The sequence below is a fragment of the Ambystoma mexicanum genome, chromosome 3q (assembly GCF_040938575.1).
Source record: "Ambystoma mexicanum isolate Mex_15411 chromosome 3q, UKY_AmexF1_1, whole genome shotgun sequence".
NCBI lineage: Eukaryota > Metazoa > Chordata > Amphibia > Caudata > Ambystomatidae > Ambystoma > Ambystoma mexicanum.
Genome location: NC_090926.1, coordinates 752,172,817 through 752,193,212, shown reverse-complemented (window position 1 = coordinate 752,193,212; position 20,396 = coordinate 752,172,817). Strand labels below are relative to the sequence as shown.

Here is a 20,396-nt window from a genome sequence, read left to right as displayed (position 1 = left end):
AATAAAGTCAAATCATGGCTCATCGTTCAGGACCACACCACATCTATTATGTAAATCTGCTGCACTTCCACCATCATCTCCCTTTACCGCTTGTAAATACACTATCGTATGTTATAATTGTAGGCACACAAACGCCATCAGAAGACACGTCAAAACTCGCAATACACACAAGTAACATATTTCAGCACAATAACTGAATATACCTAATGGGAATGTGCACTGCCAGGCAATTGTAAACTCTATTAGGGTGAAATCATTGCCTTATCTGCAAGGTCCTTGTTTGACAAGACAACACAGTGGCAAATTACACAGTCTAACCAGCTGTGTGGGCTGGCCCTTTAAGGGGGCAACACTGGGTTTACGCCAAGATACCTTACCCACAGTTCAAGGCATATGATCCAATCACTTATTGGCCACCTTTCCCAAATTACTATAGGAGGGATGAATGCAGCCACATTGGTCATGACATTCTTTCTCTGTTGTTGCAAGCCCTGGCACAACTGCACGTGTAGGTTACCTGAAAGGTCTCCTAGCAAAGCTGAGTCAAGAACAGGTATGGCTATATGTCACTGTCCGGCCAGTGAACCTAGCAGGAAGCTGGGGGGTGGGGGGGCGGGGGGTGTGAGGGGGTGTGAGATTCCACCCTAGAACATGGCCGTTACTTGGGTTACAGCAGTGGGGGTTACCTGCCTCCTCCTAGTTAATTTGGGTGGCACCAAGTTATCACCTTCATTAGAGGAAAACCCATACATGAAATTGGCATGCATAACTGCCTCTGAACTAAATGTCAGTGACTATTGGGTATGTAGTAATCTGCCACACCATTCAGAAGACACTTATCCCCTTCTTGCTGTTTCTAACTTGGCATTCTGGAACAAACCAGATTTACTCCTAGGGCCCACAAACATGACATCTCGAAGGGCCAAAATAAACTATCAAGAACACTTAAGAGTACATCCCTCACACCGCTTACCCCTCTATGTGTGGAAATAAGAGAAGGGGAGATGAGAATTGTGGGAATCACAACGGGATGTCATTTCACATTTGAATTGCTTGCAGATGGCACCACCTTGCTGAGAGGGAAGTAGTGGGAAAACGATAGTCTTAGGGATAAGTGGAATAATACTACGGATTCTGGGCAACACCACTGTGGTATAGTCAGCACAACTTTGTATTCCAATCCATGTACCCTCAACAAAGACAGCCTTCTGCTTTCACAAAGGGTGCTTTAGTTGTGTGGTAGCAACATGTACAAAGCCCTAACCTCTCCATGGATAGGCCGGTGCACCCCGACCTATGTTTTTCCTGGGCTATGGTTGTTCAAAGATCTACCAACAGGCAAAATTCAGAAAGCCCGCTGCCTACACAAGAGAAGCACAAGTTATTGTAGGTACGTACCTCTCATTGATAGTGGGGGGGGGGCAGTAGCGTGCGTCCTTGGGGGTCTGAGATTTGACATATGTTGTTAAACGGACAGGAACTGATCTTTTGTGACTCCAGGCAGTGAATATGCTAGTGGCCAATGAAACCAGTAACATGCCAGATGCTCTCACGAAGGAACAAGGGGAAATATGGGCAATAGTCCTGCAAAATTGGATGGTGCTAGACAAGACGCTAGCAACACAACGAGATGCACAATAAAAAAAAAAAAAATAAGATGCCTGTGTATTCGTACTTGATAATGAACAAAATATACGCGATCATGCAGCACGCATTAGTAACATTGCCTATGTCTTTACAGATCACTCTATGGACTGGTAGGCAACATTAAAAAATAGGTTTGGTGCGTGGGGAACAAAGATGATCATATTTCTTTTGGCAGGCATACTCATATTAATAGGCTGCTTATTTTTCAAATTGTTCACGGCATGGTGCACAAGTGGTATGCGCTGGATTAGTATAATAGCTTTGAAAACATTCCCTGACACAGGTGCGGGAGAAACCCATCACAAACTAACTAACTCAAGAAGAATGCCTTAGGCTTAGTAATGTTGTAGCATAAGTGTTTAGAGTCGTATACTCTAAAACTGTTAGCCTGACATTTTTGTCCTTCTATATTCTGACATTTTATATCGCTCACATAAACCTGAACAATGCTTGCACTTTGAAAAGGGGGGCGGGGGGCGGTATTTTTAGAAGTGTGCTCGTGATTACAGGCTGACCAAAACCCGGGGTCACTGCTGAATGTAGTTGCCTGATTATGACAAAGCGGGGGTGTCTCCCTTAGGCACAGTTTAGTCTACACAGGACATCTTTATGTTAGATCAAAAGGTCATAATTCAGGGTGAGACAGATGTTTTACCAAAACAGCACAGTTCAGCTCAGCTTAAGGCCAGTAATGGGCTCGTTAGATAAAAATTACAGTCACAGTGACTCATATATGCCCTTCAGCTCATCTCCATTGAATAAGTCACCATGTGATGGGTGCTGGTGGCAAGGGGCAAAACAAAACAAAGAAAGAGAGGGGGGGGAGAGCAAGTGGGGAGTGAGAGCAAGGGGGAGGGAGCAGGGGTGGACTGGCCTATAGAGAACTCTGGAGATTTCCCGGTAAGCCGCTGCACCCCGATCTTCTTGTGTGATATTTCCACATTTTCTCATAGGAAAAGGGTTGGGCTTGCTGAAAATGTGCAATTTGAGGCCACTTTGAACATTATTTCCAGGGCCTCTTTTGGCTTCCAGTCCACCGCTGGGAGGGAGAGCAAGGCAGGGGTGACTCCAGCTTGCATGAACAGGGAGAAAGCAGGCTGGGAAACACTTATCAAATATTCTTAATATAGGAGTAATCATTGTCCAAGCAGTGAGCTGCACAAGATCTGATCAGGTGACAAGGGACACTCTGCATTATTCTTCCTCTGAGGGTGAGCGACAGAAGGACAATTAAATAAGCAAATGTATCTTAAAATCACATGGTAGGAAATTTAAATTGAAAACATTTACGACAAAATAACACAAATGACATATTCTACCTAGCAACGTTATTCCAACAATTGTGAAGTACATTTTGTTAATGAAAACACAAACTACCATGCCATACCATGACATAATTCCAAGTACCATAAGTCTGACTAATATCAGTCTAGTTACCCGACATCAGCTGCCAGAGGGCTCGAATGGAAATTAGAGGGAAATATAAAATGCTTCATTTTTTCTTTTTTTAAACAAACCATACTTTACGGAACCTAACGTAAGAAACACATTTTCTTAATTGCAGTAGAAAGGAAAAATAAGCATCCAATGCATTTTAAACAATGAATGCCTGGCATTACCTTTATGGAGGTGGTGACTTTGTAAGAACCTTGCCACCCTCGGTCTAACCCAGCACCCCAACCCAATGCACGTGTCTACCCAAGTTTCTGTTTCTTTAGTCAAGAACTGACCGTGCCCCATTTCCGACTGGGCGTAGGTGCCGATAACCTGCATTGCGGAGCACAGGGGAAGCCATTTCTCCTGCTGCTGGGGGGTACCCTGGCTCGACAGGGTGGGGACGAACATGCCGGTGTGCAGGTTAAAGGGTTCGCTGAGAGCGCCGTGGCACGTTCTATGAAAGAAACAGAGGGAAAGTCTCAGTGTCTCAGAACAGCAACCTCGGATCAGAGAGGCAGCAAGGCTCCGAGCAGTCACCCCAATGCTTTCCCATGTCACTAAACACTCTGCCTTTAATGGGCTAGGTAAGGGGATCCGTGGTGTAAAGTGTCAATTGGACTACACATGTCCAGAGCCAAGAAAAAAAAGGCAGCACAAAGGCATAGCCGAACACACACCAAAAACCTAAGTATGATCTCATCGCTCACTCTTCCATACCCTGTACCCTCGAAAGCACCCTTACACGCCCCATGATCTGAATGTGACACTGTCCCTCTAGGATATCAAAAGAGTGTCATCAGCGCAAGTGATTACATGGGTTGAACAAAAAAATACTGCACAAGGCTGGCTGGGCAACCGAGGAACCATGAGCATGTATTTTGTCAACTCATTCTATTGCATTGTCCAATAGAAGAATGATCCACTTACCAAAAGACTCGCCCAAAAGTACAAAGGGCATTGTGTACTTACCAGAAATGAGACTGGAAGGCAAATATCATCTCTGTAAAAATATTGCTACACGTTTAGTTATATCAAAGCAGCAAAACAAACGTGTAACTCCAAAAAACAAAGGAAAATAGGTCCCATTACCACAGTATGCCTTTCTGTTTGATGTTGCAAACCTTTTTCCAAACCGACGACTGAAAAAATGCTCTCGAATGTGTAAGCTTGGAATTAAATTTTGTTTCCTGATTGTTTTTGATTTGTCATGGCAATTCCATTTGCCTCCGCTGCACTCCTGACATCCCCAAGCCCATCCTCCTCTTCATTCACTTGCACTTATTCCCACTCGCAAACATCTCAGTTTACTTAAAACAATAGCAAGAGCCGCCTCCTCTGGGAACCAATGCCAACCTCCCGCCGACTTTGTAATCTACAGGTTATTGTAACTCTCTAAATAAGATATTGCTGCGGGATGCTAAAAAACCTTTTGGGTAGGTTCGGTGGTGGGTATCGAGTCTGCGGTCAAGTAAGGCTTGAAATTCGCAAAGGGAGTTCGACCAGCAATCAATGGCCACTAACACATTAACAGGGTAATTCATAGAATTTCGCAGAAAAGTGTCGCAAGCGGCTGGCGCAGAGTGTCCGCGTGCGATTGTCTGCGCCAGGCACGTGCGCTAAAACCGATTTCCGCGCACAGCGTATTCATGGATTTTAAGCTCCCAAACCAGCCGTGGCGCAGAGTATCGCAGCGACCCTGCAGCAGCGCCAGTAACGCCCCCAAGAACGCCCTCGCGCAAGGAAAAGCCATCAAAATCGCTAAATCATCGCAAAGGGCTGCGCTAACCCTGGACCAGTTTACAGGGCTGCCAAACAAGGAACGCAAAGCGGGTAACGTGCATATCAGGGGTACGTGTGAAGTTATACACGCGATTAGCCAAGGTGCCAGGGTACGTGTATTTCAGGGGTGCGCGGGAAGTTCAACACGCGATAGTCCAGGGAACGTGTATTACAGGGGTACGCGGGAAGTTCAACACGCGATTGTCCAGGGAACGTGTATTACAGGGGTACGCGGGAAGTTCAACACGCGATTGTCCAGGGAACGTGTATTACAGGGGTACGCGGGAAGTCTTACATGCGATTAGCCAGGGCACGTGTAATACAGGGGTACGCGGGAATTATCACACGCGATTTGGCAGGGTACGTGAATTACAGGGTTGCGTGGGAATTATCACACGCCATTTTGCTGGGTACGTGTATTACAGGGGTGCGTGGGAATTATCACACGCGATTAGGCTGGGTGGGTCCTCACAGGTGTTCCCTGTACACCCTCCACGGCCCCTGCAGGCAGCCCACAAAACAGGGGACTAGCCTGCACACCTGCTCATGTCCCCCTGCACCCCCACCCCCCAGCCACCAGGGGCACCCACCACCAGGCCCCCACCCATGTCTCCTACCACCCCCACCCCCAGCAGTGCAGGGGCAGCCTCCACCAGGCCCCCACTCATGTCTCCCACCACCCCCACCCCCCAGCCACCTGGGGCAGCCTCCACCAGGCCCCCACTCATGCCCGACTCATGTCTCCCACCACCCCACCCCCCAGCACTGTGGGGCACCTGCCAGCAGGCCCCAACCCATGTCACCCACCACCCCCACCCCCCAGCAGTGCAGGGGCATCCTCCACCAGGCCCACACTCATGTCCCCTATCACCCCCACCCCCCAGCAGTGCAGGGGCAGCCTCCACCAGGCCCCCACTCATGTCTCCCAGCGTGCTACGTGTATTCCAGGGGTGCACGGGAAGTTCCACTCGCGAATAGCCTGGGCGCGTGTATTTCAGGGGTGCGCGGGAAGTTCCACACGCGAATAGCCTGGGCGTGTGTATTTCAGGGGTGCGCGGGAAGTTCCACACGCGAATAGCCTGGGCGCGTGTATTTCAGGGGTGCGCGGGAAGTTCCACACGCGAATAGCCTGGGCGCGTGTATTTCAGGGGTGCGCGGGAAGTTCCACACGCGAATAGCCTGGGCGCATGCATTTCAGGGGTGCGCGGGAAGTTTTACATGCGATTTCAGCAGGGTACGTGTATTACAGGGGTGCGTGGGAATTCTCACACGCGATTTGGCTTGGTACGTGTATTACAGGGGTGCGTGGGACGTTACACACGCGATTAGGCTGGGTGGGTCCTCACAGGTGTTCCCTGTATACCCTCCACGGCCCCTGCAGGCAGCCCACAAAACAGGGGACTACCCTGCACACCTGCTCATGTCTCCCACCACCCCCACCCCCCAGCAGTGCAGGGGCAGCCCCCACCAGGCCCCCACTCATGTCCCCTATCACCCCCACCCCCCCAGTCACCAGGGGCACCCTCCACCAGGCCCCCACTCATGTCTCCCACCACCCCCACCCCCCCAGTCACCAGGGGCACCCTCCACCAGGCCCCCACCCATGTCTCCCTCCACCCCCACCCCCCCCAGTCACCAGGGGCACCCTCCACCAGGCCCCCACTCATGTCTCCCACCACCCCCACCCCCCAGCAGTGCAGGGGCAGCCTCCACCAGGCACCCACTCATGTCCCCTATCACCCCCACCCCCCCAGTCACCAGGGGCACCCTCCACCAGGCCCCCACTCATGTCTCCCACCACCCCCACCCCCCAGCAGTGCAGGGGCAGCCTCCACCAGGCACCCACCCATGTCACCCACCACCCCCACCCCCCAGCCGTGCAGGGGCAGCAGGCAGCAGCATGTGGGAGCGTGCTCGGGCTCTGGGGGGGCAGTAGTTCGGCCTTCCAGGCAGGAGCGTGGTATTCCGTGTGCGTACGCGTGGCCAGCTTGGTACGGAGTGATTTGGCACGTGAAAATCCTGCACGTCAGCGTGAAAACTGAGGAAAGGCCCTCAGCGCGTAAGCGCGTCTGTGACGTGACCCGCACAGGTGTTTCCCACACAGCACGTGATGAGAGCACACGTGGAAAGACTGCACGTCAGAGTGTAATCGCGTGTGATTGGTGGAAATGGCCCTACACGCAGAAGTGACAAAGCATGTAATTGGTGGAAATGGCCCTAGCGCGTACACGCCGCGTAAGTGACGCTGGACGTGTGGGCCTGTATAAAAGGTACGTGTAGAACACGTTTTCCTTGTACGTGCTTTTCGTGGAGAGCGAGTGGGTGAATTCTGTACTTCTTGTCGTTTCACACGCGATTTACTTCACGGCGTTTCAAGTTCGTATTCCCTGTTACCTCTGACAGCTTTTTCTCTTTTATTGGTTTACCTGGGCCTGTTCCCTCAAACAGTGTTCCCTTCTACTGTTGTCCTGTCTCCTCAGACAGCGTACAAATCTTCTTTTGGCGGGGGTGTTGCCAACCAAACGTGCTCCTTTTACACGCTTGTTTACCAGGCAGACGGTGAGTCACGCACGTATCTAACATCTGTGCTTGCCCCGTGTGTAGCCTACCCCTTCAGAGGTCATTCTAGGCTGCGTGTGACACGCATACGTTCATTCTTGTGTTACTGGGTGCCACAGCGTAGTGCAGGTTTTTCTTTCTGCACACGTGGTCTAGGAGGGGTTGCGTGCACGTCATCTCCCTTTTTTGGGCCTCCTGTGCGTTGCGTGACCCGTCATCTTTCCCCAGGGGTTACAATCAGCCTTGCTAGAGCACTAGGGTACAATTACCATCTGGTACCCAACCCCTTTGACCCCCAATTGCCCAGGACAATAGTCTACATCCACTCCCATACGCACATTAACATCAGTGCCATGGCTGGGAGGCGAGGATTCCGTAAGGGTGGCAAAGGTGGAAGAGCCACAAGTGGTGGCCGTGGTGGATCCGGTAGGGGACGTGGTCGTAACTTGCAGGGTGAGCCTGTCCCCCCATGTGTGGAGGACCAGTCACTGGCACCCATAATCCTCCCCCCTCCCCCCCTCCCGTTGAGGCTGATGTGGCCGACACCATCCATGCTCAGCCCTTGTTGGACCAGCCCATTGTGGCACCAGACCTGGCTGACTCCATGGCTGACTTCCAGGTCAGCAGGGCTACGACACGTGCGCTGGTGCACGTTGATGCCATCATGCCACGTGGATCTGGGGCAGCAAGGTCATCTGCTGCACCAAGGAGGCAGGGCGGAGAGGCTGCAGGGGCAGCTGCGGCTCCATCCACCCCAGCCCTCACACACCCAGCCAGGACAGTGTCGGTCCTAGTCCATGCTGCTGACATTCCCCCTGACACCATCACACTAGACCCAATGCCTGCACGAACTCCCATGCTGAGTGTGCAATCCCACACTCCTGATACAGAGTCCACCAGGGCTCCTGCCCCTAGTGTCCAGAGCGGCGCAGGACACTCAGGATCACCACCACCTTCCAAGCGGAAGAGGAAGAGTGCTCGTCCGGCACAGGCTGATGCCCCAGACACGGCTACACAGTCCGGCCCATCCAGGAAGCCCAGCTTCACGGATGACGAACTGAATGCACTTGTCGAGTATGTGTCCGGACATGACAACGAGATGGTCATTGTTGCAGGATCCAAGACCACACCTGCACAACGCCAGGCACACTGGCAGACTGTTGTGGACATCGTAAGTGCCCTTGGAATCGTGAGGCGCACAGCCAATGATTGCTATAAGCGCTGGAATGACCTAAAGCGCAGGGCAAAGAGTAAGCTGGCCTCAAGTCATGCCGCAACTCTAGTGACTGGAGGTGGGTCTCCAGTAGTAGACATGGAACTCACTCCACATGAGTCAGTCGCTGGGACCTACGTCACGGAGGAACAGATCCAAGGCATGGGAGATCTGGCTGATTACGAGGCATTGTCCGGTGAGTGCACATGCATGTGTGTGTCATCCATGTGCATGGTGTGTGTGTGAGGGCTTCTGTTTGTGTGCCAGGTGAGAGTGTGTGCGCCTGAGTCGTATGGGTCAGCCATGTGCTTCATGCAATACTTCCTGCGCAGCTGCATTTGGCCATAGCAGTATCCCTTCTGCCAACAGTAGACATCTAGCCCAACTGCACGCCAGCTGCCCTTGAAGTGTCACCTTGCCACAACATTGTTGCTTATTTTTCACTGTTCATTCAGTCAGATTGTTTGCATTCCCCTACTTTTACTAGCCATGTCGCTGTCCACTAGTCACATGTCTGACATGGCAATGGTGAAGTGGAGTGACTTTGTTACCTGGATATCATTTGTACACACATGTCCCTGTGCAATTGGACCATTTCAGACTGTCAGCTCCAGGTGAAAAATCTGACCTGTTAGAATTAGAAAAGCAATTACATGCGGGAACTGGACTGAATGAATAGGTGCTGCCCTCCTCTCCATCTTCACTCAATAGCAATGGTACATGCCATCTGTGTGATGGCATGTGTGTTTCACCTGGCAATCACAGGCCAATGTGTGATGCCACTGCCAGGCAGCATGCAGAAAATGTGTTCATTTTCCATCTTGGTGTCATCAGTGTGTGCCATTTGCCTGCACTTCATACGCAGTGAGGGTGCATGCATGGGAGGGTTTTAGTCATGTGGGACATGTGTCAATCAAGTACTGGTTCTCTTGCTTCTCAGCCCTCATTGTGTACCATGGTGCTAATGCCCGTTTCCATTTCTTTGTTTTCATGTCTTTGCAGGGGAAGACGCACCTGATACTGCTGGGGTTGTGGAGATGGTGCAGACCCAGGAGGGGTCCGAGGGCCGACCAACCACCAGTGAGGGACGTGGTGTGGTGGTGGGGGAGAACCCACAAGTGCTGCAGGTCGTGCTCTCAAGGGGTGTCTCTGGCTGCACCTCCCCCGAGCTGTACTCAGGTGTTGATTCGGATGAGACCTACGTGCCGTCGCAGGCGAGTGTTCCAGGGAGGGATTCTGTTCTGTCTCACCCACCTGCACCAGGGTCAGAACCCTCCATGGGGATGTCAGTGTTGGCAGCTACGCCTTCGGTGGTTACGGATGCAGGGTCACACTCCGCGACATCTGATCCTGTTCCTGGGCCAGCAGATCAGAGGGGGAATGCAGTCCTGCAGCCTCAGGCAGTGCCGGCACAGCAAGGCGCAGTTCGCCTTGCCCCAGACAGGTGTGGTGCCCGCCGACGTGGTGGCCGTACGCCACCCGGCAATACCGCATGGGAGCAATCCATTTACGGTATGGCAACCCAACAGGCTGCATCATCCGAGATGATGGCTCAGGCCATGGATAGGGTGGCCACTTCCATTGTCCCCCCAGAAAGGCTGATGGAGCGACTAGAGCAGGCAACCGACTCCATCTGCCAGTCACACAGGGAGGACATGTTGGGGTCCAACAGGGACAGGCGGGCGGCACTGGCGACTCTGCAGGAGGCCATCTCCATTGAGTCCCAGGGCCACAGGGAAGCCCTGAGGCAGGAGCTCCTTCACCTCAGGACGACTCTTGTTGAGCTTGAGGCTTCAACACACCAAAGGACAAAACAGCAGCTGGAGCGTCTCACCCGTACGCTCTCAGCTGAGATGCAGGCAACGAGGGCGGAGGTCCGGGCATCCCGTGAGTTGTTGCATGGGGACCTCCGCACACTCATCCTCCAGAACCAGACCTACCACACCCGCATGCTTGCAGCCATGGAGGAGCAGACTAGGGCCTTGCGTGGGCTGCCTCCCATAGTGCAACCACCTCCGGATGCAGCTGCACAGGGTGATAATAGCGACAGCAGTGATACTCCCACAACAGGGTAGCCGTGTGGGCCATGAGCCCATGGAGGTGTTTTATTTTCCCAGGATCCACGCAGGTGGGTTCTGGTGTGCATCCTGTCCTCGGACCTCCTGGGTGGCCTCCCCAACCCCCCCGGGCCCATCAATGGCCATTTTTGATTGTTTCTTATTTTTATTTTTATTGTTATTTCTTTTATTCCCTATTTTTTTGGGACGATTTGTTGGCTTCCGTGGTTCCTGTGGGCATACGCTGCATTGTGGCTGGGCACATGCAGGCTTGTAATGTATTTGGTTCAGATGCTTGGGTTTGAGTCACACACACCCCTCCTGCTTCCCGTTTCCATGGGCTTGCAAAGGGTGTGCCCAAGTGACAGTGAATTACACAGTGACGTTGGACTCCCATGAGCTGTGTGGGCAGTCTGTAGTCAATACTGTGTATACATTCCTAGTGCATATTGCTGTTGTGTTGTACACTGCATGTTGCATTGATGTGTAACTCATCTTCTGTGTCTACCTCCCAATTTGCAGGTCCCTTCCTCATGTCTACACAAGGACCTCTAGTCTGGAGATGGGGTCCATGTTGGCAGCAGTGCACCTACAACTCTACATGGCGCCAACACTGCACAGTTGGTAGTGGTGGGAGTGCAGGCATTTCCAGGTGGTGAGACTACTAATATGTAACATTTGTGATGTCATGTTAATGGTACTACATGCTCAAGTATGTTGTTGGTCCGGCATTGCTGTGAGCATTTCAGGTGTTGCAGGTTTCTAATAGGGACACTGTACATAGTGAGACTAGTGTCATGTTGTGGGGATTACTTTGTTTACCTGCAATTAGCATGACATGGCACGGTGTGTCGTGTGGCGGTGCTGGGGTTGGGTTGGCTGACATGGCACTGTCCTCTTGTTGCATTTTGCAAGTGGGTAATCATTTTAGCTGCTTGAATGTGTAACTTCACAAAACTGCATTGGTGGTGTCTGTGTGGGTAGGGATGCACACATTGTGACACTTCCAGGTGAACAATCTCAGGCTGATATGGTATTCACGGTTCATTCTCCAGACATTCAGGATCAGTGTCAGGTTGAGTCATCATTGATTGTCAGATGGAATGTGCCAGGGCAGTGTGCACTCCACAGGGGTGTGATTTCTATGTGAAGTAATTAGCCACTAGCTGTGTACGGGTTGCCTCCCCCGTGCCCTTTCCCCTCCCATGAGCAGCGGCTGTGCATGTGGTTGGGGATGTGGGGCCACCACCATGTCCACGGCCAGGCCCCGGCGTGTTGCAACGTTGTGCAGGACACATGCTGCCACTATGATCCTGCACACTACTGGGGGAGCGTATAACAGCTGCCCGCCAGAACGGTCAAGGGAGCGAAAGCGTGACTTTAGCACTCCGAATGTGCGCTCCACTATGCCCCGGGTCGTAATGTGGGCTGTGTTATATCTTACCTCGGGTGGCGTGGTGGGGTTCCGAATTGGCGTCATCATGTGGGGGCTGAGAGGGTAGGCACTGTCCCCTGTGGCGGTGGTGATTGGTATCATTGGTGGGGTTGTGACCTTGCTCAGTATCCAACATGCATGCATGTGCAGTGGCATACATACTCACCAAGCAGCCATGTATCGCCATGCCGCCCAGCTTCTAGGTCCCGGCTTAGGGTGGACATTCGGTAAATGAAGCTGTCGTGGGTGGAGCCGGGATAGTTGGCATATACTGAGGTGATGATTCCCTTGGCATTACATGCTACCTGCACGTTGATGGAATGCCAGTGCTTGCGGTTCCTATAGATGTGCTCAGATGCCCTGGGGGGACGTAGAGCCACATGGGTGCAGTCGATGGCACCTAGCACTTTGGGGAATCGTGCCACACCGTAAAAATCCAGGGCGGCAGCATGCCTTTCTGCAGGTGTTCTGGGCAGGTATATGTGCCTGCGGACTGATGGGCGTGCAGTCATGATGTTCAAGACCTGGTGTAGGCAGCGTGACTGGGTGGCCTGTGACACTCCACCCACTATGGCACTTGTCCGCTGAAATGATCCAGTGGCTAAGAAGTGCAGTACATTGAGGACCTTCTCCAGGGGGCTGAGTGCTTGGGAGCACAGGGTGGGTGATGTGAGGTCATCCTCCTACTCACTCACCAGGTCCAGTATAATGTGTGGTGGAAACCTGTACCTCCCATACACCTGGTCATCAGGCATCCCGAAAAGGCTGGTTCTGGGTGTGAATATTCTGGCCCTGACTATCCTCCTCCTCCTCCTCCTTTGGTAGCCCATTGCTGCTAGGAACGGTATGTTCATCCTGGCGTCTGAGCTTGTTATTGTTAAAGTGCGCAAATTTATGCTTTGCGCGTGTTCTAGGCGAGCGTGTGACCCGCGCACCCCTGGAATCCAGTTCCCAGTCCAATAGCGTGTGGAAATTCACACGCACCAACCACGGGATACAGCGTGTGACCCGCGCACCCCTGGAATCCAGTTCCCAGTCCAATAGCGTGTGGAAATTCACACGCACCACGGGATACAGCGTGTGACCCGCGCACCCCTGGAATCCAGTTCCCAGTCCAATAGCGTGTGGAAATTCACACGCACCACGGGATACAGCGTGTGACCCGCGCACCCCTGGAATCCAGTTCCCAGTCCAATAGCGTGTGGAAATTCACACGCACCACGGGATACAGCGTGTGACCCGCGCACCCCTGGAATCCAGTTCCCAGTCCAATAGCGTGTGGAAATTCACACGCACCACGGGATACAGGTTTGCTGACGTACTTGCGTGTTTAAGTGGCCGCGCACCCATTAAATACACGTACATAGGCCAATCGCGTGTACGCGCACTTTTGTCCAATTACACGCGATGACACTCTGACGTGCAGTATTTCCACGTGTGCCCCGTCATCACGTGCTGAGTGGGGAACACCCGTGCGGGTCACGTCACAGACGCGATTATGCGCTGAGGGACTCTGGTCCAATAGAATCGCGTATGCGTGCTGACGCGCTTACGCGCTAAGGGCCTTTCCTCGGATTTCACGCTGACGTGCAGGATTTTCACGTGCCAAATCACTCCGTATCAAGCTGGCCACGCGAAAACACACGGAAGACCACGCTCCTGCCCAGAAGGCCGAGTTACTGCCCCCCAGTGCCCCGAGCAGCCTCCCACGTGCCATCTGCTGCTGCCTGCCTGCCTGCCTGCTGCCACCGTGCCCTGCCATTTGGTGCCTGCACATCAGCCATCTGCAGGGGTCCAGTTGCTGTGTCCACCCCTGCTGGAACTGAAGACTCCCGACTGGGATTACATCGCTCCACAGCCCAGCCCCAGGACCCAGTTGCCCACCCACACCTGCCTCTGGGGTTGCCATGTCGGGCACTTCCACATCTGGCACCAGTGGCAACCCCAGGCCAGAGGGGCAGAGGGGCACCAGCTTCACTGCCACCGAAGTTGGTGTCCTGGTGGAGCATGTCCTGGGGCAGTATGATGCCCTCTTTGGATCGTCCCGCGCCAGCAAGGAAGGACGGCAGAGGATCTGGGCCGACTGTGTGGTTGCCATCAACGCGGAGGGGGTGGCAACCCGCGACGTCCTGAAGATCAAGAAGCGCTGGGAGTACTTGAGGTCCAGGACCCTTGTGAAGGCCCGGCGCCTCGTGGAGGGGGGCCGGGGCCGCATGAGTTCCATCCAGATGAGGGTCCTGGAACGCGTACGCCCAGCGCTCCACGCCCAGATCCTTGAGAGGGAGGCCCGTCTGGAGTTGAGCGGTAAGTGTCCAAGCATTACTGTGTGAGACAGGGCATGTTGCGGTGTGCTGGTTCTATGATACTTGCCTGTATGTGTGCCATAGGCCATGTATGCATGTATGTGTGCAGGGACATCATGGTAATGCATGTGCGACCAGTGATGTGTGACCCACATGGTTGTTGCATGTGTTCAAATGCCGCATGGGGAGCCCTATGCAGATTTTGAACATGAGAGCATGCCAGTCTCTGTACCTGGACATGGGTGGGGGTGAGGGATGGGTGCTGATGCCAGGTACATATATGGTAGCCATGTCTGTGTGCCTGACCTGCGTGTCTGTGACTTGTGCATGCCATGGATGCATGACACATGTGTGTGACAATGCACAGATTCAGTGAAGCAGCCAAATTACCCTTGTATCCGCTGTGTTTGGTGTGTTTGGGGCCAGATGGATGTGACTGAGGTGAAGCGTGTGCATGTGATAGGCATGAGCCATGATGCATGTGAGTTACATATCATTGAATGTTTCAAGAGTCCATTGGACATGCATGGAAATGTCCATGGCATGCACCATGCCTGTTACTGTGTGTGTTTTGCCTGGACTGACCCATGTGTTGTGGAGGGACATGATGGAAGTGTACTTTGACAGGGGTGCTCATCTGCTATTGCTTCCTGTCTAGGGGACCATTGTACAGTGCCCTGATGCTTGTGTTCTTTGTCTCCCTCTACGCAGCGGCTAGTGAAGAAGAGGGCGGAGACGGCGCTGTGGAGCAAGGCGGCGGGGATGCCCCCACGGCTGCAGCGGAAGGGGTGGGTGAGCCCCCACAGGGGCCTGCTACGGTGGGAGACGGTGAGGAGCCATCCAGGTTGGTGGTTTGCACAGAGGAGGAGGCCGCCACTGGGGCACACATGGGGCCTGGTGGGGGCATCCCTGCTGGTGCAAGTGGTGCAGTCCAGGGCCAGGGGCAGGAGGCAGCACAGGTCACCGTGGAGGGGCCTGTGCATGTCGCTGTCCCTGACCCTGTGAGTGCACCACCATGCACCAGCAGGGATGCCCCGTCCCAGGCCCGTCCGCAGGTAGAGGGGATGTCCATGTCACCTGACTCCCCTCCACCTGCGGACGTGGGAACCCCTGGCCGTGCGGAGAAGGTCCTGATTGGGGTCGCGATGCGCACGGCTGTGATTCGTGATGCCTTGCGTGCTTCCCGGGAGGAGCACGCACGTCATCACGAAGTGCACCGTGCCGACGTGGCCCAATTGGGATCGGCCATGTTCGGGGGTTTCCTGCATGTGTTGGCCAATGTGGCGGCCCTCTCCTCCTCTGTGCAGGCTATCCACCAGTCGTTCTCCTTGCCGTCTTCCAGCCCAGATGCCACCAGGGCCCTCTGTGGACCTGCCCCGACCAATGCAGCCAGCTCGGTGGGGATCCCATCCCTGCCACAGTTGGGAGTCGGAGGTCCAGCAGGGGTGGACAACACAGCAACTGGACCCCAGCAGATGGAAGATGTGACAGCATCATCAGGCAGGGCACGTGCACGACGGCGTCGGTGGTTTCCATCAGCCTGGATGCCGTCGTGCTGGCAGATGCAGTGGCGTCGGAGGCAGCAGCGGGCTCGATGTGGGAGGCATCATGGCTCGGGGCCATCAAGATCAGAGGGGCAGGCATCGGCCGGAGGGCAGGGCAACCCTGGGATGGTGGTGTCTTCCGTGTGGGAGCAGTTGGTCCAGCGGATAGGTGCGGAGCGGCAGCGGGCGGAAGAGGAGCGGCTCGCCATGGTCAGGGCGGAGTTCTCCATGCGTCGGGCGTTGAGGCGGGTTGAGTGCCTCGAGGAAGCTCGCAGGGAGTTTGAGCTGAACATGGGGTTATCCCTGCGAGACCTCGGGGCCAGGACAGAGTCCCGCCTCCAGGACATCGACATGGAGTTCGATGATGCCCTGGCCAGCAACATCAACAAGTGAGCCGCAGGACTTGCCCGCTGCCTTTGTATATAGTTATATAGTTAGTTAGTGTTAGGTTTCCTTTATTTGTTTTTATTATTTTGGACCGCTCGGACAATGGCCACTTTTTTGTATATATTTTTTTCATTAGGTAGTAGTAGGTTTCCTTTATGGTGTTGGGCTCATGGACCCTGGTACATTCCTGTATTTAGTTTGTTTTTTGAAGGAACATTTTCTTTTTTTCATTATTGTGTTCACCATGTGGAAATGGTTTTTCATTCTTTTGCTTCTACTTGATATTGCTTTGGTCAACATTTGTTTTTGTATTCCTTTTTCGTTTTTTGATTTTTACTTTGGTTCTCCAACATGGACCATTTATTTTGTTATCCACATAGTTGTATGTTTGATTTGTTTACTTATTTTTAATCTTAAATACATTTTTTATTTTTACTTCCACTTGTGTTATTTTGTCTTTGGTTTCATACATGTCATGATATGGGTTTTGACATTCACTTGCAGCCATTGTGTATGTGTGTGTGTGACGGACATGTGTTCATTTACATACTTGCCATTGGGGTTGTGTCATGTAATTGCATTCACTATGTGGGTGGATGCAATCCTTGCCTGGGTGTTTGTGCTGGGTATGCTGCCCATTACTGCCATGATTGTGTATCGTCAGGACCTGGGGCCAGGGGGACATGGGTGGGGGCCTGGTGGAGGCTGCCCCTGATGACTGGGGGGTTAGGGGTGGTGGGAGACATGAGTGGGGGCCTGGTGGAGGGTGCCCTGGTGACTGGGGGGGTGGGGGTGATAGGGGACATGAGTGGGTGCCTGGTGGAGGCTGCCCCTGGTGACTGGGGGGTGGGGGTGGTGGGAGACATGAGCAGGTGTGCAGGGTAGTCCCTTGTTTTGTGGGCTGCCTGCAGGGGCCGTGGAGGGTGTACAGGGAACACCTGTGAGGACCCACCCAGCCTAATCGCGTGTGTAACTTCCCACGCACCCCTGTAATACACGTACCAAGCCAAATCGCGTGTGATAATTCCCGCGCACCCCTGAAATACACGCGCCCAGGCTATTCGCGTGTGGAAATTCCCGCGCACCCCTGAAATACACGTACCCTGCTGTAATCGCGTGTGGGACTTCCCGCGCACCCCTGAAATACACGCGCCCAGGCTATTCGCGTGTGGAAATTCCCGCGCACCCCTGAAATACACGTACCCTGCTGTAATCGCGTGTGGGACTTCCCGCGCACCCCTGAAATACACGCGCCCAGGCTATTCGCGTGTGGAACTTCCCGCGCACCCCTGAAATACACGCGCCCAGGCTATTCGCGTGTGGAACTTCCCGCGCACCCCTGAAATACACGCGCCCAGGCTATTCGCGTGTGGAAATTCCCGCGCACCCCTGAAATACACGTACCCTGCTGTAATCGCGTGTGGGACTTCCCGCGCACCCCTGAAATACACGCGCCCAGGCTATTCGCGTGTGGAACTTCCTGCGCACCCCTGAAATACACGCGCCCAGGCTATTCGCGTGTGGAACTTCCCGCGCACCCCTGAAATACACGCGCCCAGGCTATTCGCGTGTGGAACTTACCGCGCACCCCTGAAATACACGCGCCCAGGCTATTCGCGTGTGGAACTTCCCGCACACCCCTGAAATACACGTACCCTGATGGAATCGCGTGTGGAACTTCCCGCGCACCCCTGAAATACACCTACCCTGATGGAATTGCGTGTGGAAGTTCCCGCGCACCCCTGAAATACACGCGCCTAGTATATTCGCGTGTGGAACTTCCCGCGCACCCCTGAAATACACGTACCCTGGCTAATCGCGTGTAAAACTTCACGCGAACCCCTGTAATACACGTAGCCCGCTCCCCCAGGCCCGATCGCGTGAAGTTGTACCCTGCTGAAATCGCGTCTGAGACTTCCCGCGCACCCCGGTATACACGCACACGTATTTTTTGTCAGCGGGTGTCCGTGTTTGTGGGTACCCCTTTGCACGTCATTTGTCCTGGAGGGCCACAGTATAGGACATTCATCATGGCAGTATATAGGTGCCATTTGTTGGCGCACCTTTTGGCGCACATTTCTTACAGCCGCAGAGACGCTACCGCCTGCTTTCTTGTGGCGGTCGTGTTTGTGCCTGTGCGCTGGTTTGAGCGTGCGCTTTTTTGCCCTATTCTATTCCATGAATACGTGTTGTAGGCGAGCGTGTGGGCGTTCCGCGCACTTGTGCCCTGTACTTCCCCCGTGACGCCCACGTTTTTGCAAGTTGTTCCCCATTCCGAGTGTTACGCCCGTGTTCCGCCTACTTTTGTTGCGTGCGCCGCGCTATGTGCGAATTTCGCTGTGGCCTGTGCGATTTTCGCTGTGACCTGGCGCACGCTGTTAGATGGCCTGTGCGCCAACGTGCGCGGCGCACTTTATCGCACATCCGCTGGTTTTCTCGCGCACGGCCTTCCATGAATCGATGTGCGCTGCTTTTCGTGCGATTTTCGCACTTGCACTGCGATTTTCGCTATTCCACTGCGATTCGCACGTTTTTGCCCACTTGCGCCGCGCTAATTATTCCATGAATCGGCCTGTAAGTTTTGAGCGACTTTAAAAGTCCCAACTTATTTCTACTTTCCTTTGTAGGTTTTAACTGTCAAGAGCAGTGCACGGGGTGAGCTCAAACATTGTTGCTTTTGGAGATGTTTTTGCATTCCTTTGGAGAGGTTCTGTGCTGGAGGAATTTGCTATACGTGGTGTTTGCTGATCACATTTGGTTTGTGTGTTTTTAGTCACTCTCTTAACCCAACTCTCTCATATCAAAATAAAATAAAAAAGTTGTCAGAGACAGTCTTGCATGAATCACTTTGTATTTGTCACTTGCCTTTTTTGGTTGTCAATATGTCGTTTTACATAGAGGATGAGGCAGGAAGATGAGGTGCTGGATTAATCCTCATTGCGAGAGGATTAGGTAGTCATCAGCTAGTTCTTGAGGAGTGGGAATTTAGCCTGAGGAGGTCGAGGAGCAAGAGACGCGGCTCTTGGAAGGAATATGGAAGAGTCAGGAACGTCAGAGGGGCCCATATTAGGGAAGGGAGTCCTCCGAAGGCCAGCGGTTGTGGAAGGAGGCCAGGACTCTGTATGCAGAGGTAGTGGTTAACATGGCAAATCCAGAGGAGGCCAAGAGTTCCTATGGAATGTGCAGCAGAATTTGGAGTTTCATTTGGATGTAGTGGCATCCCAGGAGTAGGGAGAGGAAGCCACACAGGCACAGAGGGAGGGACGAGGTAGTGGTGGTACCTCAGAAGATTGAAGAGCACCAGCCGGAAGAGAAAGAGATAGTGCCTCATCAGAGCGATCAGAAGAAGACTGGTCGGTCCACTGCACTACTGCCTGCCTATGTGAAAGATAAAAGGCAGGTTCAGGCGATCTTTGCAAAGTTTCAGGCAGGTCAAGAGTCATCCAAACATCAGCATATGAACTTGTCTATCCAGGGTGGCTTTTAGGGCTGTATTGGATGCATCCCCCAATATGGATTTTTGTAATCTGTTCTATGGACCCTTCCAATGCACTCTGGAATGTTAAAGGTTTTTATACCGCGCACAGGTGCCACTTGCGTGGTCTCTTGGCGCTCTGGCGGTTCTATGAAAAAAAGAAAGGGAGTAGGTTAGTGGGAGGAGCGGGAGAAAGGGCAAGGGAGCTGTGATGTGCTGTTGGGAGCTTCAGTTAGGAAGGATCGTTCACCGAGCCTGGGTGCGAGATTTGGGAGGCGGACGTCATGTGGTGTTAAGCAAGGTTCTGTATGCTATGTCTTGTTGCAGTGTTGTGAAGTGTATGCGTTGCTGTGCTGAGGAGTTCTGGTTGTTTAAGTGCAGTATGCAAAAGTTGTATGCAGAAGGTTGATTGTTAGTAACAGTTTGGGTGGTTAGTGGCCGTGGTTGATTCTCAGCTTTTCCGGTTTATTCCATTGTAACTTCCATTCTTCTGTGTGCCCTTTCTAGTTGTATCAGCAAAGTCGCCTCTGGGTGAAAGGTTCTTCCGCTACTTTGCTACT

At 53.1% G+C, this 20,396-nt stretch overlaps 1 protein-coding gene across 2 annotated transcripts in view; it reads right to left on the bottom strand.

Annotated features, from left to right (window-relative positions):
- ACOX1 (acyl-CoA oxidase 1) overlaps positions 1-20,396 on the bottom strand; it is a 153,838-nt gene that overhangs the window by 90,254 nt on the left and 43,188 nt on the right. Inside the window, exon 3 of one of the 2 annotated variants that reach the window (XM_069654728.1) lies at positions 3,378-3,538. The exons of the other annotated variant lie outside the window; for it this stretch is intronic. Coding sequence (XP_069510829.1) covers positions 3,378-3,538 — 161 coding nt within the window. The remainder of the gene's footprint in view (positions 1-3,377; positions 3,539-20,396) is intronic. 2 annotated transcript variants of the gene reach the window in all.